General features: G+C 50.9%; 1 protein-coding gene across 17 annotated transcripts in view; it reads right to left on the bottom strand.

Annotated features, from left to right (window-relative positions):
- Positions 1–27527, bottom strand: part of CAMTA1 (calmodulin binding transcription activator 1) — an 807730-nt gene that overhangs the window by 508921 nt on the left and 271282 nt on the right. For all 17 annotated transcript variants that reach the window (XM_081054811.1, XM_081054796.1, XM_081054795.1 and 14 more), the window contains one exon: positions 23782–23849. In XM_081054811.1, coding sequence (XP_080910937.1) covers positions 23782–23849 — 68 coding nt within the window. The remainder of the gene's footprint in view (positions 1–23781; positions 23850–27527) is intronic.

The raw sequence follows: 27527 nt of genomic DNA on the forward strand, positions 1-27527 counted from the left end.
GAAACCCCGAAGCAGAGGACTCAGCAAAGCCGCGCCTGGATTCTGGAGCTGCACCCACTGAGAAATGTGTTCTTTTAAGGCACGAAGTGTGTGGCAATTTGTTAAACAGCAACAGATAACTAACACAGAGTCAGACAGATCTGGGTTCCAGCCCTGGTTCACCATTTTCTAGCTGTGATCTCACCAAGCAAGTTACTCAGCATTTTTAAGCCTCCATTTCTCCATCTGTGAAATGGTGACATAACCGTCCTTATCTTAAAGGGGTGGCTATAAGGACTGAATGAGACAAAGAATGAAAAGGGTCCAGCATTCCTTAAGTCAGCTGTTAGCAGCCAGGGCTCCCCCAAGGGAGCCAGCCCGGGCGCATAGGGAACTAAGAAACTAACACTTCTCCTGGGCATCAGAATGGCGCTAGCCATGCACCACCCTTGAAAGACCTGAGGAAAAGCCGCACACATCCTTTTCTGTCTGGCTTACTTCTCTCACGGAATCCACGTAAAAAAGGCGGAACGTCAGCACTCGATCAACACCTTTTCTTCCTGTCGCGTAACCCATCGGAAGCCCTGACTCTCCAAAGTGAGCGTCCTCTCCTGAGCCCCCTTCTTTGTGCTACACAAACAGCTCCCCACTCTACCCGCCAATTAGCCCAGAAGACCCCCAGAAGACAGATCTCAGAGCGATTTAATGACAACAGCATTTCTTGCCAATAACAAGCATTTTCCCCTACGTTCTGGGCTCAGGGGTTCATTCACATTAACTCCCTAGGACTCAGATTTGGCAGGACAGAAATACAAATAATGTTGCCGCCTCTGTTAATTGCCAGGCTTTCCCAAGGACTATATTGGTTTGGAAAGGAGAGTGGGAGTGGGGAGATTAAGGGCCCTGGTGCTTTGTGTCTTCGCGTTCAATGCTCCAGGTTCGTGTGTGTTTGCTTCTGCCACCTCTCCAACACCTCCGGCAACTGGCTTTCGTCTGGGTCCCGGCTCAGATGATGGCCGGGCCTAAAGGTCGGGTTCTGGCAGCGCCCCGGCGGCCCGTGATTGGTTCTGCGGGAACACTGCACCAAAGGAGTCATTTTAACGAAACAGATCAAGTGCTAGCCAGTCTTCGGAGAAAACAGAAAGCATTTAATCCTTTAATTTCTGAAAATTGAACTGACATCAGGGGTCCTTTAAGAGCTCTGTGAAGTAAGGCGATTTCCTACGCTCCAGACCCCAGGCTGTGTGTGAAATGCATGGGTATCTGGGAAATACAGAAGTTACTGGCTTAGCAAATTATTTCTCATTCCACACAAAGATAAACTCTGTTCATTACACACGCCACACTCTGCTCTTCAGCATGAAAATCGGCTTCTGAAGTCAGCTCATCTTCCAACAAACAGAGCTTTTTATACAAATGGGTCTGTATTCAGTGAGTCTAAGTAGCAAGGCTCCATTATGTCGGTTCTTCAATCAAGGTCTCCCGCCTCAGTCCTTGAGGCGCAGATGGTTCTGGTGCCGCCAAACCGCACCCCCGCTTCTGATGTGCAGCACGTGCTTGCAAAGGCAAACCAAGGGCCATTTACCTGACACACTGGGACGTGCATTTTTTCAGGGGAAATTTTCAAACAATGTGTGAAAACACAGCCATAAAAATTTCTGACTCCAAAGACCACCTTTCGATTGGAATCAAAAAGCATGAAAGCCCAGAGTGGGATGCTCAGAATGTGATGTCTAATTGTGACCCAGCCTACCCGACAGGGGAAGAACCTGCTTCAGTCCGTACCCCCAGGTAACAGGACGAGTCATGGAGGGATTCCAGAAACGTGTTTCCAGCAATCGGAGATGGTCGTAGCCATCAACAGAGACAAGCACAGGCACACGAGGCCCTGAGTGGCGCCCTGGGACCTGAAACACCTACATGAATCACCTGTCATCCAGGCACGGAAGTACACGAAGCTTTTTTAAGCCAACACCTTGGCTGAAAATGCTGATTAAATGCGTCAGCCAACTGCCTGGTGGGACCCTAAGGGCTGGGACACAGAACAGAGAAATTCTGTAGGAAGAGTAAAGAGCCAGAGAAGCTCAAAGCGCCATCTGAGCAAAGCAGGCCCCACAGGATCACTGGCAGCAGAAAGGCAGAGGGAAGGGCCTGGAGGGCCTGGCAGAGGAGGGGTGGTGGTGAAGCGGGGGGGCGAGGGGGGAGCCAGGGTTTAGGAGCAGGAGGAGGAGCTGGCTGCTGGGGGAAGACAGGAGGCCTGAGACCTCCTGATTTTCAAGTTCAATGAAAGCTGTCTTACCTGGTCTCCCCTTCATCCAGGAGTCAGAAAAACCACCGCTCTCCATTTCCTCTATGAAACTCAATGCCTGAGGCCCATTGCCTGCCCAGGACTGGAGACGGGTGGGCAGTGTGTGCTGGCGTCAGCGCTCACCCACTGGGGAAAGCCAGGTGTTACTTTTTCAGGGGGTTTTGAACTGGTTGGGGGTGCTTAACCATCAGTAATTGGAAATCAGCACAGAGCGAGTATTTACACCAAGGAAATCGGCAAAGGCTACACATCAGCAACCACCCCCAAGATGAACATCTATCAGCACTTTCACCACAGGTCAAAATTCCCCACCAGGATGCACTGCCCGTCTTGATCCATCACTCGAGGTTATACGTGTACCAAGAGTCAGTTATGTTGATTCCCAAACTTGTTTGTGCTGGCTGTACTTTTTATTATAATCACATAACTAAATAATATATGGAATAATGGACCATGAGGACACCGAGGAAGATGGTGTTGTTTCTGTGAAAATTAAGTCAAATACTTAGAGAGATTCCGTAAAGCTGAGCCGCTTAAAGATGGCTGCCAAGTTAGAGAGGGCTGATACCACTATAAAATAGTGCCGGTGGGGTCATAAAACTCTAGAATGACTCCGTACCCAGATGCCTTCACAAGTGTCCTTATTGCCCCTCCACTTTGAAGAAATCTAAAGCAGAAATTGTAAGCAAGATGTTATGAGATGACCTGTGAGAAAAAGATGGAACTCACCCACAAACAGCAAATCTGCACCGGGAAAACCAAAAATTCCTTGGCCCCAAGTCAAAAGATTGGTAAGTCAATACTTATCCTTAAGTGTTTTCGGGGGTTTGGTTTTGTTTTGTTTTAACTAATTAATGCCTCAACCCAGCAGGGTCAGTGGTCAAGCACTGAAAGTATCTGCCTAAAGATGATGGTTGGAGGCCTGGGAACAGAGGGTAAGGAGCAAAAGATGGGGGGAGAGTGAACTCTGAGGGGAAGAGGCTGCAGCAGCTCAATTTATGTGTAAACTTGACGGGGCAGTGTGCCCAGATAAGCGGTTAAACATTATGCTGTGTGTGTCTGCAGGAATGTTTTTGGATGAGATTAACAGCTGAAACAGCAGACTCACTAAAGCAGATTGTTCTCCTGATGTGGGTGGGCCGTGCCCAAGCCATTGAAGGCCAAAACAGCAGCTCAATGGCTGACCCTCCCACAAGTAGGGGGAACTCCCCCTGCCTGACTGGCTTGACCTGGGACATTGGTCTTCTTCCTGCTCTCAGTCCGCATATGAAACCTAAGCTCTTCCTGAGTCCCGAGCCTGCCAGCTTTCAGACCAGAACTACACAGCAGCTTTCCCGGGTCCCCAGCCTGCCAACTGCAGATCCTGGAAGCTGTCAGCCTCCATAGCCCCTGAGCCAATTCCTTATAGTACACACACACACACACACACACACACACACACCTGCCTCTGTTCTCCGGAGAGCCCTGACTCATACAGACAGCGGCCCTGCCTGCACCACCCTCCTGCCTCCCTTCATCATGGCACTTTCCTGTCCCCTCTGTCACTGTGCTCTGGGGGTGCGGCCCGCACGAGGCCTAAGCTCTGGGGTAGATCAGAGGTCTTACCCACAGCGCTTGGCGTGGATTAGGCGCTCCACAGAATCAACTAGACAGGACTCTGATAATGAGTCCATCGGTCTCCGGGGTCCAACACTGCAAACAGTCAAGGGACGTGAGGATGCGGGAAGCCCCTGCACTGAGCATGTGGGCTGCTGAGGGCCATGGTGGGAGGCACTATACAGAGCGGGGCTGAGCAGTGAAGACTCGAAAACAGCAATCCCTGGACTGATGGGCAGAAAGGTCCTCACGGCCACAGGCCAAGGGCTCCTGGGGTTATTTCCCTAGTTCACCCGCCTGGTAGCCCGACCAAAAGTGCTGAGAAGCAGAAACTCCTATGTCAACGCGACCACTTTTGCCAGGCATTTGGATGCAAGCAGCACTCACGTCTTTCTGTCTGTTACATTTTTGAAGCATAAAATATATTGCTAAAGCGAGAGAATATCATTAAAGGTTAATTATGAGAAACTTAAAGGTTATTTTTGCATATCTCACCTCTTGGACAAAAGCCAGTTCCTCATCATCACGTCAGAATACACATTAATCTGAACAGCACTGAAAACGCCACAAACTCCTTCACTTTATTGTGACGTTAAATACCGTGAATACAGACGTGCCGCCCTGTCTGTGTGTGGTGGGAGGTCTTGCCTGGGACCCTCCTTCCTCGCCCTGCAGTCTGCCTTGCTCTGCCCCAGATCCCTGTGTCTACCACGAGGGAGTGGGGGCGGGATGGAGCTGCGTCTCGCTCCTCTGTCCCCGGCAGCCCCGACTGCTTCCAGGGCGCCAGGCTGCTGTGAGTACAGGCCAAGGGCACACACCGATCCCCGCCTGAGCCCACACGCCACAGTCGTCCGGCCACAAAACATCAGGTCCCGGCCTCCCTCGGAACCTGCCCGTCTGTGGTTTCTGACAGAAAAGGATGCTTCCCGCCTTAACCAAGTTAGACTGAGCCTCACTGAATAATTCATCCGCACACACTGCGTTTCAGGAAGCTGCTGCTTCTCTTGCTGACGCGACACTTTCCTGGGGTGCAGTGGGAGCCCGGTTGAGAGACAGGGCCAGTGCACCCAGAAAGGGGATACGCGGCTGCCTGGGACGCAAGGCTTCCTCGAATGGGTAAAGGGAGAAAAAGGAGGACGAGGAACCAACATCTTCAACAGGACAGCCACAGAAAGCCGAAAGGCCGGTACACAGAGCACGGCCACCTCCGCGCAGAGCACCTAGTCCTGGAAAGCAAAAGAAGTAAACAAATGGCCCCGTGATTTAGCACCATATCCTGACCTTTCCATGAGAGCAGTGGGGAAAGAACCCTGGAGAAGTGGCGCTCCCTAAAAACCGCTGGAGCCAAAGGGACAGTCAGCTGTGTGTGACTGCCGCCATGTGACTGCCACCTTGCCCTTCACGTGTCAAAAACAAGAGTGAACAGGAGGCCACTGGCCCCAAGAATGTGCTGCCACAAAGGGGGACAGAAATTACAGGGGGAAAGGGAGAGTCCCAAAGCTCAACAAGAATATCCAACAGCTGCTGGCCGTCTGAGGAGAAGACAGCTAGAACCCAAAGGGAAGAGCACTTGGTCAGATAGTCTAGGGTTAGAGGTCAGCTCCACCACCTACCAGCCATGTGACCCGGGGTAGGGAGTCATGTCTTCATTTTCTGTCTGTAAAACAGGGACAACAATCTCTACCTCCAACAGGTATCACGAGGAATAACATGGATGGCAGAGGCAAAATCTTGGAAGATACAAGAGAACTAATCTAAAGATGGAGATTACTAAGATTATCTACAGGTACCTTGAGAGAAACAAAGAAAAAGGTCATCTGTGCCTAAGGCACATGCAATCCCACACCCTGAAAATAACAATGGATTTGAATGAAGCCAGACCTGAGAGGCGAATGAAGAGAACCAGCAGCCAACCGCTCAGCATAGCGGGCCTACAGCAAAACGTCCTGAGTCATACAAATGCCCCCAAGCCACTCACACAGCCCCCTCCAGGGTTCAGGTAAGGAGCTAATAAAACACAGCCCCCGCCTCGCCTCCCAACGGGCGATGCCCACACTCGCTCAGGCTGAAAACAAAGATGTGTGATGATCTTAGCAACCGTTACCATCTATGGACTGCTTTTCCAGATAGTATCTCGTTTAATCTTTGCAAAAGCCCTGGAAGATGGGTATTGAGAATCCCATGGTACAGGAAAAACACTGGCGCTCAGAACAATGAAACAACTTGCCCACTGGTCGTCTGCTGTCATGCGTCTTACTTCACAGATGGCAGAATTAAGATGGGCCCAGATCTATCTGTCTCCAAAGCCCACACTTAAAATTATACTAGACTGCCTGCTCAGGGAAGCTCAGAGGTTTTCTTCTCGAAGGAAATTTCCATAAAACCAGGAACAACAGAGCCAGAGCAATGTAGATGTTGTAGACAGAATAATGTCCCCCAAAGATATCCACGTCGTAATGTCTGGAGCCTGTAAACAGGTTAGGTCATATGGCAAAGGGGAGTCAAGGTTGCTCACAGCTGACCTTGACACAGGGAGAGAGTGGTGGGTTCTCCAGGGGGACCCATCGTAACCATAAGGAACCTTATAAGTGGCAAAGGGAGGCAGGAAAGGAGGTCAGGGCCAGAGAGGAAAAGACGTGCTCCACTGCTAGCGCTTATGGTGGAGGAATGGCCGCGAGCCAAGGAATGTGGGCGCCCGGAGCAGCCGGCAGAGGCCAGGAAACGGATTCCTCCCTGGAGCCTACAGAAGGAACGAGCCCTGATACCTTGATTTTAGTCCAGTGACACCCATGTAGCATGTCTGACGTACAGGACTATAAAATCATCACTGTACACTGTTTTAGCCACTGTGTTTGTGGAGATTTATTATGGAGGCAACAGGACAACTGCAGTAGGGGTATGTGGGGCAACAGGAGTCACAACAGAGCTGGGAGGGGCTGGGGTCGCTTTCTGCTACCACAGGAAGAGGACCAACCAAAAGGGAGCCTGGGAAAGCCTGAGGATCAGCGCTGTGCCTCTGGGATCAGAGGACAGACCGGCCTCCTTGAAAAGGCAGATTCTGACCCTTCTTCTAAGAACACTATTCGTCTGCCCCAGGTGAGCAGCAGCTGTCTATAAAAATGACACCGTCCTCCCAGGTTGCTGATTAGATATTATAACAAGAAGACCCACTCGCCCCAGCAGCAGGGCTGAATAATTCATTGTGAACTTATTTGAATGAAGCAGCAGAAGGCAAGGCGCTGAACTGGGTCGGGCTGGCCTGGCCTGCTTGAGCAATTCAGCTATTAGGTCATTTTAAAACAAAAGGGACGAGCTGTTGAAAGGATTAATTATTGGCTTCTCAACTCTCCTGAAGCACAGTGGCTAAAAATCATTGCAAATCGATGTCTATTAAACTGCCTCTGAACATTCCAGCCCTTCAGGAAAGGAAACTTTAAGGTGGGGGGACGAGGGGACTGCTGAAAATTCGAATGGGTTGGATAAAGGGTTACACGGCCCAGAAAATGTGCTGTCCTCCTGTTAACAGAACGCCCCAGCAGCTATTGGAAGCAATAAACAGGAGGTATCAAGATCTCAGAAGCAAATTAAGCCAACACCTGGAGCCCAGGAACATGTTCCAGGAAGGAGCAGAATGAATCATTTGAAAGTCAGATCAATTGGATGCAGAAACACCTCGGGCGTCCTCGAGCACATTTCCAGAAGGACCTGTGCTCACTGCTGTAGGCAGGCATTCCCTGGAGTCCAATCCGCCCCCATGAATCCAGACCGAAGCCCGGCTCCCAGTGGGGAGGCCAGGCCAGGCCCCCGACAGCGGGCTGGAGGCCCCACGGGCCCGGCCAGCAGGAAGCCAGTCCATCTGCCCATCTTTACGGCAACCTCCTGACTGGTCTGAGGGGCCCTAACCATAGAATGGCCCTTACAGACCGTTCAGAGATGGCAAACAGGGCATCTGAAACAAGCTCTGTGTGCTTGGTAGGTTTCAGAGGCTGAGTGCAGCTCCAGGAAAACGGAACCAGTGACGTCTGGCCTGGGCAGTGATGGGCCACGCATCTCGGCCACACCTGCATCCAAACCAGCTGTGTTAAGAAGAAAACAACTGAGTTCCCGAGCAGTAGAAGCACCTCCCACAGTCACAGAGAGAGAGGGTCAGTGCGCTGGTCAGTCACACTTCCCCTTCCTCTGCAGTCTCCACAGGACACTGACGGTGGGGGGCAGTGTCTGACTTAACCCCCAGGGAACCCTGCTCCTGGATTCTCGCCCTCGTGTGAGCTGGACCTAGGGGCTCACGGCTAAGAAACAGGTTTCCGCAAAGCGACAGGACGTCACTTGTGAGAGCAGATTCCAAAGACTCTGGCTTGGGTCATGCTCACCCTCCCACACTCTCTTTCGAAACTGCCAGGATGAAGCAAGCTGCCATGTTGGAGAGGCCTGAGAGGAGAGAAATCAGGGCGACCTTTGGGCAACGGGGAGAGAGAAACTGAACGTGCAATAGCCACCCACATGAGCTTGGAGGCGGCCCGCCTCACGAGGGTTTTCAGCCGAGGCCGCAGGCCCCGCTGACACTTGGTGCAGCCCCATGAGGGACCGTGAGGCAGAGCAGCCAGCTAAGCTGTCTCGATTCCTGGTCCACAGAAACGGTGACGGGATAAGTATTTGTTCCTTTGTGCCACTAAGTTTTGAGGTCATTTGTGGCACAGCAATAGGTAGGTAACAGCTCTCCATAACTATTTTTTTGCATGGGTAAAAAGTGAGTTCACTTATTGACAGGGGTCTGGGCTTGGCCCCCCATACCACTCTTGACCCTCATTAAAAAGCTCTTCTCAGCCGAATGCCGGGCACGACCTCCGTGGGTTCTCTCTCCTCTTTGCTCTCGGAAACTTGCTTATCCTAAAGATTGCTGACTTGTTTGTGGTCGCGGAGAATGACATGAGGCTCAGGCCACCATTCTGTACCAGCACAAAAACAGAGGCGGGCACGCGGGGCCTGACTGGGGTCCTGGTGACGCAATGCAGCTGAGCCCACCCCTCACTCATTCACTCCTCACAACAACAGGTGCTGTCACAGTCCCTGGTAGACATGCAAGGACGCTGACACACAGCGGGTAGGGGACCTGCTGCTAATGAGTGACAGAACTGGGACAGAAATCCAGAGTCTGGCCCATGACCACCCTACTTTTCAGCAGTAATTCCCCTCACTAGCAGCACAGCCTGTCAACCCCAGCACTCCTGGCATTTGGGGACAGATAAGTCAGCTATGAGGGACAGTCCTGTGCACTGTAGGACGTTTCCCAGCGTCAATGGCCTCAGCGGACATACTACGTGCCCGTAGTATGTCCCCTCCCACTGTGACAACCAAACATGTCTCCAGACATTGTCGGATGTCCTGGCGGTGCTGGGGGACAGGGCACCAAAGTTGTCCCCAGCTGAGAAGCACGGTCTCAAATGTAGGAAGAAGTCAGCACAACCCTGGTGACGCAGCAGGGTGACTGCAAATGGTCCTGCTCCTGGCCCGTGAGCCGTGCGTGTGTAGGGAACAAACAGAGGCTTTCCACTGAGGCAGGCACAGCTAGGAAGCCCAGCTGGGAAGGCCCTCCCACCCCCCGGCGCCCAGCCTGACACTCAGGGGCCGGGCCGAGGGCAGCTGCCAGCAGCACAGGCAGCTCTTGTGTCCTCTGCCAGGCTCCCCACAGACTGGACACAAATGGAGACACCCAGCGCCATCCCTCCCCTCCGAGGCTTTCATGCCGAGCCTTCTAATCACTTATGCCAAAGCCACCAACTAATCTGTTCTCTCCATGGATTTGGGAAAGACCAAGTTCTCCTGTCCTGTCCCTCGTCAGGGCACACCATCCCCCCCCCAAACGTCAGGGTTTTTGGATTGAAATTCACCTTTACAAATGTCACCGTGCTCTTTTTCCCAATGAAAGCAATTGAATCCAATTGATCTTGGCCCCGTTTTGCATTCCTTCTACAGCTGTGTGTGTGGGAGAGCGCATGCACACGTGTGTGAGTACACACACACACACACACACACACACACACACACACACACCAGGCTCTCCTCTGTGTGCTGTCTGGGAATAGCTCTGGTTGTCTCTCATACGCGTGACTCGTCTCTCTAGTTGGATTAGGGCCTTTGTAACCACGGCGCCTAGTACAAACCTAGGCACGCAGCACACACTCGACAGACTGCTAGACATGTCGAGTTGCATTTGGATGCCGGCGCTCCTTGCCCCACCTGCTGTCCGCCACCATCCCTGATGAGACAGGCGGGCCCTGGTGGTTTCCTCACTGCCTCCCCTGAGGCAGCCTTCCATCCTGTACATCAGTGAGAGCATCTACCCCCCAGTTAACAAGACCACTATCCCAAACCAAGTAGAACCCTGGAGCCTCCCCAAGTCAACCAGAAACTCAAGACAGGAAGCCATCTGCCTACTGGAGACCACTTGCCAGGCCCATCAGGCGTCATTTTAGGAGAGCAGCTTCTTGAGATGCAATATCAAACACTCCCCTCTGACACGAAGGCTTACCGTGGGATCAATTTCTCCAGAGCAAAAGTGTCGCTGGAAAATTATAATGAAGACTTGGTGATGCAGAGAAAACGGTTCCACTGGGTTATAAATACTCCCAAGTGCCCCACTACTTGAGATAGTTAAAAAATTATTTTAAAGCACTGAGATACTGAAGTTGAAAAAAGCACTCAAATTTGAGTCACAAAGATCTGGACTCTAGTCCCAACTTCTGTGGCTAATTAGCTGAGTGAATTTAAGGCAGGTAACATAATCTCTAAGACTCGGTTTCCTCAACCTCGAGCAGAGGGAAGTGGCTGGACAGGGGAAAAGAGCTGTTTGATCTCTCCCTCCCTCTTTTCCCTCTTCCTCCCTCCCTCTCTCCCCTTTCTCTCCTTTCCCCTCTCCCTCTCTCTCCTCTCTCTCTCCCTCTCTCTCCTCTCTCTCTCTCTCCCTCTCTCCCTCCCCCCTCCTTCTTCCCTCCCTCTCCCCTTCCTTCTCCTCCTCCCTCTCCTACCTTTCCCCTCCTTTTCCTCTCCCTCCTCCCCCCCCTCCTTCTTCCCCTTCCTCTCCCCCCCTCGCTCCTCCTCCCTCTGCCTCAGTATCCCAGGAGCATTGCCCACTCTGCAGTGTTGTGATGAGGATTGAGACCTCCGATTTAAAGGAGCTTTGCGAGTTATCAACAGCCAATGAGCACTGAGAACGGTCAGTGCCAGTTTGTGCATCGCTGCTCTAAGCAGTTTCACAAATGCATATAAACCAGATCTAAAAGAAATCAGAGAGCTAGAAAATACAAGTAAAATCTGAAGCTGTAGTTAACCCTTGGCCGAGAGCATTGATAGGAAAACGTGGCACACTAAAACTCCATCAAACTCCATAGGAAACCCAAAGTTGTATTCAAATTGACTTTGAGGCACATGTGTGCGTCATTCTCTTACCAGGATGTCCCTTGTCGCATTCAGTTTGAGCTGGTATTAAACCCAGCTGTAGCTCCTGAATAAACAAGCCCAGCTCCAAGCCAGACGCTAGCGGGACAGGACCTCGACCTGCCCCATGCAGGCCCACAGGGGGCTGGCAACATCATGAAGAGAAATCCGGGCAGACTGGAGGAATTCTCCTAACCTAATGGCGACATTACTTCTGTGAATTCAGACACTTATCCAGATGATGAAGCCCTAACTTTCCAGCAGGGGGTAAATTCACACAGCAATGACCTTAACTTAGTAAATGAATTCCAAAGCACAATTGTTTTCAATCTTCATTTAAAATCGGCCTTCGTTAATCTAGATTTAATCACACAGGAAATGGAAATTCCCTTAATAAAATAAGTTATGAATATTTATCATTCCATTTTACCTGAAAATTGAATAATTCATCAATTAACTTTACTATTAATTATTTAATGCAAAATTAATAAACTGCACAACTCTTACGTGTCCTTGCAGACCCTCTGGCACCAGGCAAGAAAATTAAGCACCAAAGAAGTGGCTAACTCTGGGTAATTCCAGACATGCGCCGATGGGAAACACGGGGTTAAGGGTGGAATTTCTGTACAAGAAGCAAAACAAACCACTTACTCACAAAGTGAAGGGAGAGACTTTTTTTCTCACCTTGGAATTCTGTACCACGGTCAAAAAAAACCTCCAAGTTTGGACATTATTTCAAGAGAATATTTCTCCCAGTATTCTCTCTGTCATCCATCATCATCCACGTCGTCGTCAATGTTTTTCTAGCACAGACATGAGCCCTAATGTGAAGCTCTCGCAACCAGCAGAGGCCCAGGCCCCGGGGACCACTTTCTCCCCCGAAAGTCTCAGTCAGGACCCCAATGGAAGAGGGGGGATTGGGCATCAGAGGCAAGAGCAGGAGTAAGTGACGGAGGAGTCCAGAATGCGAGGGATGGAGGGACAGGTGACATGTGACACCAGCCAAATGCTGGGCAACTCCCATTCTGGGGGGAGGGGGGCTGGAGCTTTGAGCCCCTGAGCACCAATTCACCCAGGGCAGCCTGCTCACTGAGCGTTCCCTGAGTCTCCAAACTGGCTAGGCCAGCTCCTAACAGTACACAGATACCTTCAGACAGACAGACAGACAGACTCAGTCTTCCTATCACGGAAACGGGTATCTGCTAGCAAGTCAGAGTCCCTCCTGCTTCCTCTGTACTTCCATTCTTGTCCATCCAGTGCGGTCTCCAGGGCAACCAGGATGAGGTTGTTCATCACACATCACGTCTGCTCACGTCACTGCTCAGAGCCGTCCACAGGGAGTCCCCGCTGCGTCCAGCATTCTCCCCGAATCCTTAGCCTGGTCTACACGGGCCTCCCCACCTTCACTCCCTCCAGCTGTAAGGGCTATCTGTCTGGTCCCACGCTCCCCTGACACCTGCCAAACTTGCATCTGCACAGGTCACTGTGGCCCGCCAGCTGCTGTCCCTTCCTACATAACATGGCCTTTAATCCCACCCAACACACACACACATGCTCCACTCAGTCTCACCCACTCACACTCACACTCACACACAGGCACACACGCACATGCACACACACAGACTCACACACATATGCTCTCAGTCTCACACATGGATACACAGTCTCAGACTCACACATGCACATGCTCACACATACGTACACACTCACTCGCACACTCATCCTGCAGGTCTCTTCCCAAAGCTCAGCATGACCGCCACGCCCTGCTCAGGGGATGACCTCTCACTGCACTCGTCTCTGGGGCTCTGCTCAAAAGTACCATTGTGATAAACGACCTGTGCTGTTCTCTACTACAGCCCCCACGCCCAGCACAGTACCTGGCACTGTGAGCAATAAAAAGTATTCACCAAATACATTCCAAATGGCCAGAAGCAGACCAACATCAACACAAGGTGACAATTTGCTGTCATGCGCCCAGGAGGAAAGGGCTCTCAAATAACCCGAGAGAAGACACGGCGCCTTCCCCAAACAGTGTGCCGTCAACCCCCAGATCAGAGGAGCAGCGTCCCCCAGTGTTGGTGGGTCCAGTTCATTCTCGTGAGCCCGTGACCTAGAGGCAGAAGAGCTGCGGGTTCGCGTGTCTGCGAACATGTAGAAATGGCCCTTCACAGTGCGGGCTGCTCCTGGGGAGAGGCGAACCACACGTCTCGTCTGCTTTCACTCCTCCATCGTTGTGCTTCAGTTTTGTTCTTTCCTGAATTTTGTTGCTTTTCTTTACAACTTTCCTCTGAAACCTGGCAGTGGTCTGATCTCCTGACACCTCAGCCCAGATGCCAGCTGCCCTTGTACATACAAATCCAACCCCACCACAGTCAAAAAGGTCCTGTGCCTCAGGAGTTGTCCAAAAAAAAAAAAAAATCTGGTCCAAAATTCCTAGGACCTCGTTAGGGCAGTGATGGGAATCTCACAGCAGCCAGTCCGAAGGCGCCCAGCGAGACCTCCCAGCCTCACACAGCCAGGCCTCTCCACCCCAGCCAGGACCTGGGCTCCCCTCTGTGCCCCGGAGTCACCTCAAACTAAACAGCTCCATCAACAGGTAAGTCCCCCACCTGTGAGGTCAGGGCACCAGCTCAGAAGAAATGATTTCTTCTTTTAGGAGAAATTTTCCTCTATCCAAAATGTTTCAGTGTTCCATCTTATTAAACCACCGAATAAAAAGAAGGAAATTTTTCCCAGAAATGTTTTTCTTACAAAAGAAAACCATGACTGAAGCAGGAGAATGTGTGTCATGTGTGTACATGTGTGTATGTGGGTGTTGTGTATTTGTATACGTTGTGTACACATGTGCATAGTGTGTTGTACATGTGGATACATGTGTGGTGTGCACACATGCTTACATGTGCACCAGTACACGTCTGTGCATGTGTGTGCCCATGTGTGCATGTGTGTTGTGTGCCAATATGTGTATATGAGTCTATGCACTTATGTCCACGTGTGCCTGTGTCCGCATGTGCGAATGTGTCTGTATGTATGTGTATGTGTGTGTGTGTGTATTGTATATTTGCATATGGGTTCTGAATATTTTTCAAAGCCCCATAATAAAAAGTACTATGGAAAAACCTAACAATAGCAAAGACAATAATACCTCCTGGCCAGACGAGAGCAGTGTGAGACTCCCCAGCCCAGAATACCCAGCCGCCTTGGGAATTACTCATGACACAGAAAAGCGTGAATTGCACGAAGGGGTCTATCCTGAGAACACGGCTCCCTCCCCACCTTTAGTGCCGCTTGGCATGCAGGCAGCTCCCTTTCCCTGCAGCCAGCAACGATTTATTAGATCAGAATTGATCCAGAGGAAACACCACAGGTGCCAATCCGGCCCATTACAGAACTAACAGACAAGCCTGATTTTCCCCGTGCAGGAGAGGGGAGAGAAGAAGCCAAGAGAAAACTCACAGGCAGCAGACACTAGACAAGAGGATGCCGACGGGCCGGCCATTTGGATGCCTACCGACTTGTGTGAGCAGTGTCACTGAGCCATCTCATTCTCAGACAGTCACCACTGCCAGGCTGTCCTGCTTAGAGATGCCAGCGGGCGTCACTCTGAGTGAGCGGTCTCCAATCAGGGTGCCCCAGCACCCCACCTGGCATTACAGAAGCACCCTGCCACATGGGACTTCTGTACCACCCAAGGAAGACACCTTCATGGCCAATGAGATGAAGGAAGTTGAGGGGCCACTGTTAGGTGACATGCATGACATACTGGATGGCCCTGGCAGCCCCCAGGACCGCCGAAACTCTGCCCAGGGACAGGCTAGGCCATGCCCCTTGTGCCGCCACCAGGAAAGGGTCTGAACCCCAGGGTGGTGCATTGAAGCCGGGGGTAGGCAGCTGCTGGGGTGTGGTGTCAGCTGGGGCTGCAAGCCTCTGGGCTGCACCCTTGCACACAAGAGGAGGTACACACCTCAGCAACAGCGTTTCCTGCGCCCTGAGCGGTGGTGCATTTAAAAACCTCAAAATTGCATTATGAGGCATTTCTCCCTAAAAAAGAGAGGAAGAGAAAAAAGCAAGAGAGTAAAGCAGCAAGTAAGACTGAGCATGAGCTTCAGAAGGGGAAAAAGGGTGAGAAAACGAGAGGCCAGGGAGGAAGACGGCGCCAGGTGACAGGGAGGACAGAGCATCACGCCTCTGGTCCAATGACAGTACAGGCGCGAGAACAGGTATAAACTCACAGGCATAGAGCAAAGGGGAACAGAGAGAAGCACGGGTCAGACTTGTCAACACATTCTAGGGAGATAGGCTCGATAACTGACACAGCCGAGCAGAAGAAGCTAAAACTCGTGTGCCTCACAGGGGACAACAAAGCAATTTGCCCGCAGAGCCCCCAGAAAGACTCAGCGGTGCCAGAGAAGACAGAGGTGAGGAACAGGCTGGGGGGCAGGGACAGGCTGTAGATCAGTGAGGAGGAACAGCTACTGAGCCGAGCAGCCAGACACCTACTGGAGACAGAGATGCCGAGAGACCCCGGACGTGAGACTGCCCAGGAGAGGCAAGAAGCACCGCTGCAAACCCAGAGAATTAAGTAATTCCTGGGGAACTTCCAAGCCCCTCCCCTGCCTGGTTCCCAGAGCCCTGGCAGCCACGCCAGCCCAAACCACCAGGCAGCACATTGATGGATCCTTTTCTGGAGAACTAAGCGGCATCTCTAAACGTCAGCATCTAGAGATGCTGAATGTCAGAATCGCCCAGCCAAACGCTGGCTACCTCCTTTAACAAGCCCTTTCCCCTGGAAGGAAAACAGCAGAGGGCAGGGTGGGAGAACTAAATCCTCACTGAGCATATAAGGATGTCAAAAGATAACATCTAAAATTGACAAATCAAGAAATAGCAGAAGAAACATACTGCGAAATCTGGAGGTAAATATCAGAACTGAAAGTGGTCACCCCCTGGGAAATCGGATTAAGCTGTAGGGCAGAGGACTGCTGTTTTCTCTTATAAATGTTTTATAACCATTTGACTTATTAAACGATGTGCATGTATATTTTTGATATAAATTAAAATAATAAAAGAAAGTGGAGGCAGGAGCTGGAAGCTGGCAGCTGTCTACTCCAGGGAGAGACCAGAGACACACACATCCATTCCCCTCCCTCAGTTTCCTCCTGGAAGGAGGCCCTGGATTTTCACTCCTGGCTCTAAGAGGTGATGAAAGCCAGCCCAGCTGGCGATGCCACTTCAACAAGCCGCTGAGAGCAGCTGAGCATACACGGACCCGTGTACGCAACAAATGCCCCCTGCCCACCTGCAAAAAGGACAGCCACCCAAAGACAGCCTGGGCCTGCTCCTGGCGCAAGGACACAGGGTCCTGGGCAGCAGGCACCCTCACCACCTTTCCCAGCTCGGCGGGAACTCGGTGAGGCGGCCTCCACCATCTCTTCCTGCTTAGCCTTCTTGCGTTCTGTGATTCCGGATAATGAACCGGAATCTGGGACAGACCCACTTCTGTACGGAGGCTAGGGATTTCCCCACCACCGGTGAGATACCAGATGCTTTACCGGGATCCAGGTCACAACTAATTCCCCACCTCCTCGGTTGGGAAACTACAGGACCCCTGAGGCAGATGCCTTGGGGTGGGGAGGGCTGGGCTGGGGCTCCCTGTGAGTCCTGAGCCAGCAGATGTCAGCCGTGAACTGCCCTCACACTACATTTGCTCTTTGGTTAATGATGATAGTTGGGATTTGGTCAAGAATTTGCTCAATACATTAGGCAAACGCTGAAATGGATGTAACATGACACATCGTTATGTTAATTTGATAGCAGGTCCCCAATTCAGCATAATGCAAAGGTCACCACATTGAAATGATTGCTGACCTAGTTTATTTTTCCTTCTGCGGTTCCAGAGAACAGAGTCCCTGAAATGATCTGGGTATCAGGCTGCCCTTCCTGACTGTCCCCCGATAGCATCCCCAGCACGCACGCGCACACACAACCGAGCCCCAACCCCCAACTCTGCACAACCGGACACAGAAAGAGCTAAAGGAGCAGCTCTGGGAATCTCTTTTCTAATTGTTGTAAAACATACATAATATACAATTTTAACCGTTTTTTAAGGATACTGTTCAGTAGCATTAGATACAGTCACACTGTGGCCCCACCACCACCACCACCAGTCTCCAGAACTTCGTCATCTTCCCCAGCTGAAACCTGTCCCCGTGAAATATGAACTCCCACGTCCCCACCCCGGAGGGCCCCTGGAAACCTCTCTGTCTCCATGGGTTTGACCTTTCTCCGTACCTCAGACAAGTGGAGTCTCACAGTATTCCTCCTCAGAGTTCATCCACGTGGTAGCAGGTGCCTGAACTTCATTCCTCTCTAGTTCTGGGAACTTTTTAATGATCCAAATGGGACCTCCACAAGACTTTTGCAATTCTATTCTGGTCGTTCGAGCAGCCTCCGGCAATAGGGGCTTCCTTAGAAAAGTCCTGTGACTGTCCCACAGAGCAGATGACCCAGGGTGGCCAACAGGGCACCCCAATGTACCACTTACAGAGCGGCTGGCAAAAGCAGCACAACTGCTCAGAGGCCAGCCTGGGGCCTGATCAGGTTGACTGCTGGCTGGGGCCCCTTCCCACTCACTGGCACCACTGCCCAGTTCTCCCTACTGCTCATGCTCAGTGCAGTGTCACCTGCTGCTCGGCCATGAGTCCGCACCCCCATCAAAGCCCCTGCTCCTCTGTTCAGAGACCAAGAGATAGCAGGCCCCAAGGGCGAGGAGCTCACCATCTCCCTGGGGAGGTGTGACTTACTTATGACAGCTACGGAGTCAAATGATGGACCACAAAGTGAATATGGGAGGCTCGCTACGAGTTGGGGTGTTTAGGGAGGGCGCCCAGGAAGAAGGGAAACCCGAGGGACGGGTAAATTGGGCTGGACACGGGCATTCGAGGGGACGTCAACGGCCGAGTGTAGGCAAAAGCGGGGGACACAGGAGGTGCTAGGAGCCGGTACGTTGTGGTGGGGAGTCAAAGAAAAGCACTGAGGAAGGTAGGTTCCAGCAGAACCGTGACCTTGAACACAACACTCTCGAGTCTGGACCTTATCTCACAGGAAGTCTCCAAGGTTTTCAAGTGGAACAATGAAGTAAGAAGAGGAGCACTTCAGGAAAACAGCTGGGGGGCTGGGGGGCGCCCAGCCTGGAATGGGAATCACAGTGGAAGCTGTTTCAATGACCCAAACCAGATGGGGGGGGGGGGAGACACAGGAAAGGAAGGAAGTAAATTACCGCCTGCAACACTGGCAGAAGCGCTGACTAATTCCCCTCAGGGCACAAAAGGAAGAGGGGTCAAGAAGTAGAACAAGGTGTGAGCTTTGGTGTCTTTAAAATAAGGTGGTTGTTTGGAGTGGGAGCGAGGCCTTCCTTCCCTTCCTCCTTCCCCAGCAGGAGGAAAGGTGATGCTTTTGAGACAATACTCTGACACAGACATGCCCAGGAGGGAGAATCAGGCTTGGGGAATGGTCCACAGACAGTGACCTCACACAGCCTGCACTTCCTGGAGCCCTGGGAGGAGAACAGGGTAGGAAAGAGCAGAGGACCTCAGACTTGGGGTCCACCTCCACACCCCCGGGGTGCGAATAGGTGTGGACAGAGGGCTGGGGTCCAGAGAGCCAGGAGAGGGAAGGCGGGGTCTCCTGCAGTGTCACTTGAATCTTCTTGAAGCTCAGGTCTCTTTTCTTTAATTTTCTTTCCGTCTAGACCCCCTCCCTCTGCTCAGTTGTTTTACTATTTATTGACCAAGAAGCATTTAGTGTTCATTATAGGAAAATTCCATTATTAGACCTTTAGTGCTTCAGAGTTAAGGTGCTAGCTATATAAATCTAATTAATTAATTAGATAATTAATAGCATTTTCCAGCCTCCTTCTACCTGGTATACATAGGATTCCCGGGAAGGAAGGGCATTCAGTCCCGTCATGAGTTTTGCGTGTCCCTGGCTTCTAGGCAAGGTTGCACGTTTCCCGGGGGAGGAGACATAAATTATTGGGGTTGCTAAATTTTGCAGCCCCATGCCTGTGCTCTGCTCGGCTCGGCTCTCTGCCTGCATCAGGCGGCTAAACCCAGTTCAGGACGCACGCAGCACAGGAACCCACCTGAGCGACACACCTGAGTCCTGCTCACCTACAAAGGGCCTGGTACCGAGTGGTTCAGAAGTCATGGAGACGGGGGGGGGGGGGGGGGGGAGGAACAGAGGGCCACCTTCAGTCTCCACACCCCACACGTACAGGGGAGGTATAGCCTTAAAGCTGAGGTTGTGGGTTTAGCAGTGAGATCATCCTGGCTTCACATTCCAGTCCTGCCACTGGCTGTGCAATCCCACACCCTCTCTGTGTCTCACTGCCTGGAGGAGCTGCTGGAAGGGCTGGAAAACACCCACGGAACTGCTCCAGAGCACAGGACCACGTCAACCAGCGGATCCTGGTGGGCAGGACACACAAAACAGAAATCAAATAGAGTAAACCAGGTCTCTTCCTTCACCACGCTCAGACACGCTATCGACCTTGCTCTCCTTCGTTTCACAAATATTAACTGAGTGTCTACCATGCATCTGGCACCGTGGTAGGCGCTGAGACACCCCATGTACAAGCCAGACCAGAAGTCCCTCCTCGTGGCACTTTTACCTTTGGGGAGAGAAGGTCAGATCGTGAGCAAACGAATTAAATAAATTAAACAAATATGTCATGTGTCAGATGGTGAGGAGTGTGCTAGAGAAACACAGAACAAGAAAAGAGGAAAGGGGGTCTGGCTGGATGGGAGGGCTGCGATTCTAAATTGTGTGCAGGGAAGACCTCACAGAGAAAGTGTCCCTGAATCAGGCCGGAAGGAGGAGCGGGAAGAACATTCTAGACAGAGGGAAGAAGCTCTTAATTCCAAGACTCTAAATTCACCTTGTGGGGTGGGGAGTGTGGAGTTCCCTAGAGTCTCCAAATGGGATCACCAGAGTGCTGAGCACACAGCAAGTGCCAAATAAAGACATCCTGCAGGGAGATTTTTCAAACTGCCATTTCCAGAAGGTCCCAGCTGCTGATGACACAATACGGGCTGTTTGAACACTCGCTGTTCAGCCCTGTGTCAGTGTCACTGCCGCCCCGAGGCCCCCCACCCTGGGAGTCTCCGTGTAGACACCTCATTTTGAAACAGGTGAGCGGGGCTCCCGGGACCGTCTCTGTAATTAGGGCAGAATCTGAGCAAGGGCTATATTTATACCCCCAGCCGTCAGCACGCATGGAGACAAGCAGTGGGTCCCTGGTGGCTCCTATACCAACATCTATATGTGAACTGATTACAACAATTAATTTAATAGGGATCCCTCCACACAAACAATGTATCATTTTATTAGGAAACTCTATAAATGTCAGCGGTGCAATTCATTTTTATTAATTTTCTAAAATGAAATTAGCAGTGGCGGCCACGGCAGCAAGCAGAAAGTGGTGCTGCCTTCTCTTTCAGTCGAATATCGGTGCCGCTAATCCCTGCGTACAGGGAGGCCGGTTTGCCTGAACTCAGCAGTTAAAGGCACCGATTAATTTCAATACGACAGAGGGAGGGGGAATCCAGACTTGACTCCACAACTAATTTGGGAAGGTCCTTGAACAATCGCAGCAACTTTTCCTCCTCCTGGGACAAGAAGCGTTCAAGTGTAAACACGGAGTGGATATTATAATACTAACAGGCAAAGTCCGTCTTCACCTTGCGCTTTAGGAAAGAAGTCTGTCTTTGCAAAGCCTGCAGAAGTTCTGGCAGCTGCCTCCTGAGGCCAGAGGCTCCAGCAGGCCCGGGGACTGTCCCTCGCTGACGAGAGGAATGGTGACATCCTCATGCATCAACACGGACCCTCACAGCATGCAAAGCGAGATGGCAAATATCATCTTATTCAATCCTTAACGGCAGGGTCAACATCAGCTCTCTTTCATAGGTGACCAAGAAAAGGTGGAGCTTTTAAAGGGGATAAAGTGACTTCTTAAGGCCACAAAGCTACTGAGTGACAGGCCATGACTCCAAACCAGATCTGTTAATATCTGAAACCCACAGCCCCTCTCCTCCTCCATGCGCTCCCCCTGAGCTTCAGGATGGGAATAGTCCCTTGGCTCTATTTATACTCCGAAAAGCCAAGTGAGTCAGCCAGGGCCGTGAGTGACATTCCCTTCTCAACTGAAACCCAAATTTTGAAGGCTGAAACACGAGGCAGAATCCCTGTCTTGAAATGCAAGCCTGTTCTGCCATCAACAGTGGCTGAAGCCGGGCACGCATCTGCAGAGCTGAAATCAGATGTCTGGCCTGGGCACGGTCCAGAGATCTCACTCTTCCTTTCACTTAGATACAAGGAGTGTTTTGCCGAGAAGCGAAGAGCGCATAGAGAGGCCGGAGGCTGCTCGAGACGAGAGCCTCTATTGGGAGTCGGGAAATGGTGCAGAGGCAGAAATCAGACCAACCTCCTTCTCCCCAAAGAAACTAGGGCAGCGGTTCTCAAAGTGAGGTCCCAGACTGGCCACATCCCATCACATGAGAACTTGTTAGAAATGACCGATGCTCAGGGCCCCACAACAGACCTAAGGAATCAGAAACTGTGAGGGCGGGGGGAACCGTGCATGTTGTAACAAGCTCTCCAGCTGACTCTGATGTCCACTCAAATTTGGGAATAACTGCCTACAAGAAGATGCCGCAGAAGAAAGCAGAGATGGACATGCCAGGCTTTCCATGGTTCGGGGTACAGCAGTGCTCCCCAAATAGCAGACGGGGTCACCATTCACTCCCCACTCCATCCCCGCCCACCATCTATGCAAGAATGTCCTTCCTGGCCCATTCTTACTGGGCTGGGCCACAGGAATTGCTTTGGCTAATGGATTTGTGGGCAGGCGAGACATATGATGCCACACCCAGCAGGGGTTTTCGTTGTGCCTGCATGGATTGCCTGGGGCTTTTAAGCCTCTGCCATCCTCCATCAGAACCAGATGTCCCAGACAATGTGGGCTTCCACCCTAGGTCCCAAAACAAAAAGACACGTTGAGTGGTCCTGAACCCAACCCAAAGCCATAGCCAACCCACAAACCTGTGAGCAAGACATAAAAGTCTATAAGTCACTGAGTTGGGAGATTGCTTCTTACGTAGCATTATCACAGCAAAAGCTGACTGATACAAACCACTTGATTTTACAGCAAAGGCAATCACATCCTCAGCGGGCTAAGGATTTGAGGACATCCTGCAGAGGGATTCAGGGAGAAAGGTAACAGACTCAGAACCAACCTCTACCCCACCTGGAAGATGCGAATCTCAGGACTGATCTCCCTTTCCTCAGTATCTTCTGACCACCTCCATGATGGCAGTTTTTACCCCTATCTGACCTGTGAAAGGAAGCTAACCTGTAAAAACCTAAGCCTAATGAAATAATACTTTTAAGTACCTTCTAGAATGAGTAGGCATCCTACAGGACAAGACCTTGTTTCCTCCATGACTCAGAACGGATGAACAGGTCCAGCTGATGGCCTCAGGGCAGAGGACACACCCCCAGCCCTTTCCCTGTTCCCAGTTAACAAACCGGGAAATTTTGCTGCTTCTCCCCACAGTGAAATAGGCTGAGCATTCGGCGTCTGAACTCCAACCCACAGGCCAGTCGTCCTGTAAGCCACACTCTTCAAACTCATCAACACCTGGCCCTGTCACCACCAACAGAAAAGTTATGGCAATTGGGAGAGAGTGGCCACATATTTCTGAAGCTCTAGAATGTAACGTGTGAAAGACAAAAACTGAGAGCTGGGGGGAAAGAAGAGGCTGCGTTTAAGGCAAACCCTAAATCCCAGCTGCACCATTCTTCACGAAAGACTGTCACTTGCTCTGGCAGAACACAAGTCAGCTGTATGTCCACCCAGTCCCTCTATTCCCAAGCGGTGAGAGAAGTTCAGTGCCTGTGGCAGTTGGTGGGCTCAAGGCCACTGTAGAATAAACTGCAAACTTAGCCACTGCTTCTGATCTGGGAGCGCTTCTTACCACCATCAAGAATAACTTGATTTTCAGCTTGTAAAATGCATTGAGATGAAAGTGGACAGTTCAGGTAGTTTCCCTTTTCAAAAGTAGGTTTCTAGAGACCACAGGAGGCCGGTGGGCACTTTCCCCAAATCAGCTTCTGCTGAGTTCCTACCCGCCCAGGCATCAGAGCACCCGGCGGAAGGATTGCGTGTGGAATGATCAGGTTAAAAGTTCCAACATGCGTGGCAGCCGCGGCGCTGTGTTTGAGTCGCCTGGTTGCATTGACTACCACAGTCCTAGGGCAGTTAATGAGACCTCCGTGTCACGAGTTATCAAACACAACATGGCATTTTCAGCTGGCCCAGGAATTGACTGCCGGGTCAGGTAACTCAATGAAAATCAATCCATTTACTGTACATATTTGAAAAACTGCAAGATCTGGGACATTACCTTGTCTTAGGGGATGTGGTTAGCCATTCTTCGTGTTTCTCAAATGTTATTAAATAAGCTGCAATTTCCTGAAACAGAAGAATAAAAAGATAATAACAACAATTAGCTCACGTTGGATCCTGAGAGGTAAGAAAGATTTTGTTGTTCCCCAGCTGTTGTCCTCCTTTGCGAGGCTAGAACCCCATCTCTGCCGGAAAAATACTCGACGTGGACTGTGTTTCTATTTTGATTTTTTTTAAGCCCATTCCAGTCAACCTGCCATACCATAATAATCAAAGCATTGGGTTTCAAAAGATGAGTTGGTGGCAAGGACAAAGATATTTCTCTGTGGGAGGAAAACATCAGACACCATTTCAGATTCCAAATGTCATTAATTTGAAGGAGGGAAAAACACATGCCAACAACAGGTCTCCACTCATGCAAGGTCATAATTGGAAAGTTTAGTCTGTCTTCTTCTGAAGCTGAACTAATCTTTCATCATTGTCACAAGAGACGTCGCATTCCCCCAGCTTGATTCCCAACCCCCTGAGCCAAATCACACAAAGATTAAAAAGAAACGATAAAGAAGGCATATTCCAGAGAGAGAGAGAGAGAGAGAGAGAAAGTTAACCTTTTCCACTACTGATAACTTAATCTATTGAGCGGCGCTTCAGAAAGAAGAGCCATGTCAGCAGAGTTTAAGGCAAAGATGGAGAAAATGTGGGCACCTGAAGGTAAATTAAATATTTATAAACACAACAACATCACTGCAGATAGAATTACTGATTTATTAATAATTTCCATAAAAAGCCAGTGGGTGACATCAACATAAGTCATTGCTCCAGCTCTGAGGCATGATATGGCCCATTACTTCCAGCTCCAAACAGATCTGCTAACACGAAATTGGCAGGGATTGTAAGTTAAATTAAGGTTGCACTAGTAGACATCTCCCTTGATCTTGGTGATGATACAGCAGGGAGCTGCTGCCCTTGACTATCAGAAAACTGCAGAGAAGAGGCCTCGGCCTGAACTTTCTCTGCAGCCAGTGTTCCTCGAGCGCTCCTTGGGATGGAGCAGCCCCTCTGCCCAGAGGCTCACCGCCTTCTTTTGCAGTTAGACAGCACTGGGCTTGGACATAATAGAGTTGAGACCTTTGACCAGAGACCCTACATTTGGCCTTGAGGAAAACGAAGAGACTATCACCAAAACCAGGTAAGTAGAGCATGTTAGAAAACACCAGCCATGCTTAGGCCCAGGTGGCGATCAGCGTCTCACATAACCATGGAAACCAGCCACTGCCACGAGGTAGCCAGTGACCGGTCCCCCGGAGCCCACGCCACCTCAGTCTGGAACCTGGGAAGCAGAGACCTCTGGCAAACATGGAGTTGCCGATGTTTGGTGCAATCAGTGATTGACCAGCACGTGGTTCTCCCTCATCCCAGAGCCTTTTTGTATCCTATGTCCTCTCCTTAAAAAACGCTTCCCTAAGGTCTCACGAGAGATGGATGTCAGCTGCTTTGGCTAGCCCTGCTAACTATTGATGACAGGACTGGATGCCCATCCTGTGTGCTCCCCTGGCACCCGGAACCTTCCTCCAGCCTGGAGGATTTATCACTGTGCGTCCCAATTGTTTGTTTACTTGGATAGCATCCCCCGCTGGACCATGAGCTCCTCAAGGGCAAGAAGTATGTCATCCTGTATTCCAGAATTTAAGAGTGTCCTGAGAAATGCTTGGTAGGTGGATGGATGAGGGGGGGTGGGGGAAGAATGGGCCTTACAGAAACAAATGTGCATATCCACATACATAAATGTGTGTCTCTGCGTGTTCTGAGTGTGCTGTGTGTTTGTATATATGTTTATTACTGAAAACAGTGGCAGCAAGAGCTTAAAAGCTGCAAAACACAGCAGTTCCCGGATAAACCTTTAACCAAAGATTTAACTAACTCTGAGTCGCTGTAGGAAGGTGACATAGTGTCACAGTTGAGAACACATACTTCTTTGGAAGCGAACAGACCTGCTTTGACTGCTGGCTGACCACTTATTACCCACCAGATCTTGAGCACATGGCTTAACCTGTCCAGACCTCAGTTTCCTATGAAACTGAGATAATACCACCTCCTGGGGCAGTTATAAGGCGTGACAATTCTTATGACACGCAATACGTAGAGCAATGCCCACAGCAACACCTGCCATTATTGTCACCACAAGGTCTACCCGGTGTGAGCTGCCTGTCCAGGTACCAAAGGCTCATCAGAAGCTGCCAGCGCTGCTGCACTTACCTTCACAATGCTCCCCGACACCCCCACACCCTCCTTTGCCCGCCATGTACGGTAACTTTACAATGACTGTTCAGAGCTAGTTGGAGTCAATGCTTCCATTTATCTATTGGTGCCCACTGGGTTTCACAAAACACTGACAGCAGACATCTGCTGGAGTTAGTAAATGGATAAACTGAGCCCCTTATGTGTATCAGCTCATATACCTGAATTATCGGAGGTTTGGGATCCAGAGAAATAGTCTGAGCCACCTGGAAACCTGAGACTTATGCCCTGGCCCAGGATCATGCTGAGACTAAGTGGCCCCTCCTGGCCCAGAAGGATGGGGACACAGTGTGTCCCGGGCACCTCCAGATTTGCCACAATGTTCCAAAGACCCAGATACCCAGAGAAGACCGTCCTCAACATCCCTCAGTCAACCCTCGCCCCAACCTGGTATGGACCCCCACTGCTACTGTGCTTCAATTAGAAAAGCTCCCCCAACCACTTACTGCATTCAATATTTACTCTACAAATATTTATTGAGCAACTACTATGTGCGAGTCAATGAACAAGACCACTATGAAACCTGCCTGGAAAGAGCTCAGGGTCGAGTAGGGGATAGAGACGAGTCATGTAATAGTTCAAGATAAGCGCTCTGGCAGGGTCAGCTGAGTGGGCACCTCTGCAGCCAGCTCCAGGGTCACCACACGTCTACTGAGGCCCCCGGAGGTCACACTGATTTATGAACAGCCTTTGAGCAGGAGACTCTCCATCCTCCACCCCCAAAGTAACCATGGCCCACCCAAACAGAGCCCCCTTGGTGGACCACCCATCCCACTTAACAGCAGACTTTCTGAGCCAAGGAAACAAAATGCCTACACTCAGGCTCCCCACTCTGTCCTGTTCAAGTTGGCTAGACCCTAGAGCTGAGCTCTCCTACTGGGCAACCATGCTGCCGCCTGCTCCCCACTGGACTGGGCATGTCTGAGTCGCCCAGTGCTTTCCAGTCCACCCAGCCCATTTCCCTTCTCTGGGTCTTGGTCCACCTCGTCACCAGGCGTGCAGGCCATGGGCCGGACCCTGCCTTCCCAAAGCTTAAGAACTGGTTGGTGAGAAAGAGGCGCACAAGCCAAAGAACCACACAGAATATGTAGATGCTGAATAGTGTGGAGCAAAGAAAGAACCATCAGAATTGCGAGTCAGGAGAGTCCGCTAGGCTACGGAAGGGGGTCACCTGGGGGGAAGAGGGACTTCGCCATCCATGTCATTGTTACCGTCACAATGGCTAACAGTAGTAGAGTGATGTCTCAGGCCAGGTACTCCTCTAGGACCCTAAGGAAGATAACCTCGCTTAATCTTCATAAGAAACTGTGAAGTAGAAAACATGCCCATTTTACAGGTAGGGAAACTGAGGCACAGAGCTGTTAAGTAGTTTGTCCATGGTCACATGACTAGTCTCTGTAGAACCAGAACCTAAACCCATGCAGAATGGTTCCTAATTTCTTAGAC

Source organism: Rhinolophus hipposideros (genome assembly GCF_964194185.1).
Source record: "Rhinolophus hipposideros genome assembly, chromosome: 8".
Lineage (NCBI taxonomy): Eukaryota > Metazoa > Chordata > Mammalia > Chiroptera > Rhinolophidae > Rhinolophus > Rhinolophus hipposideros.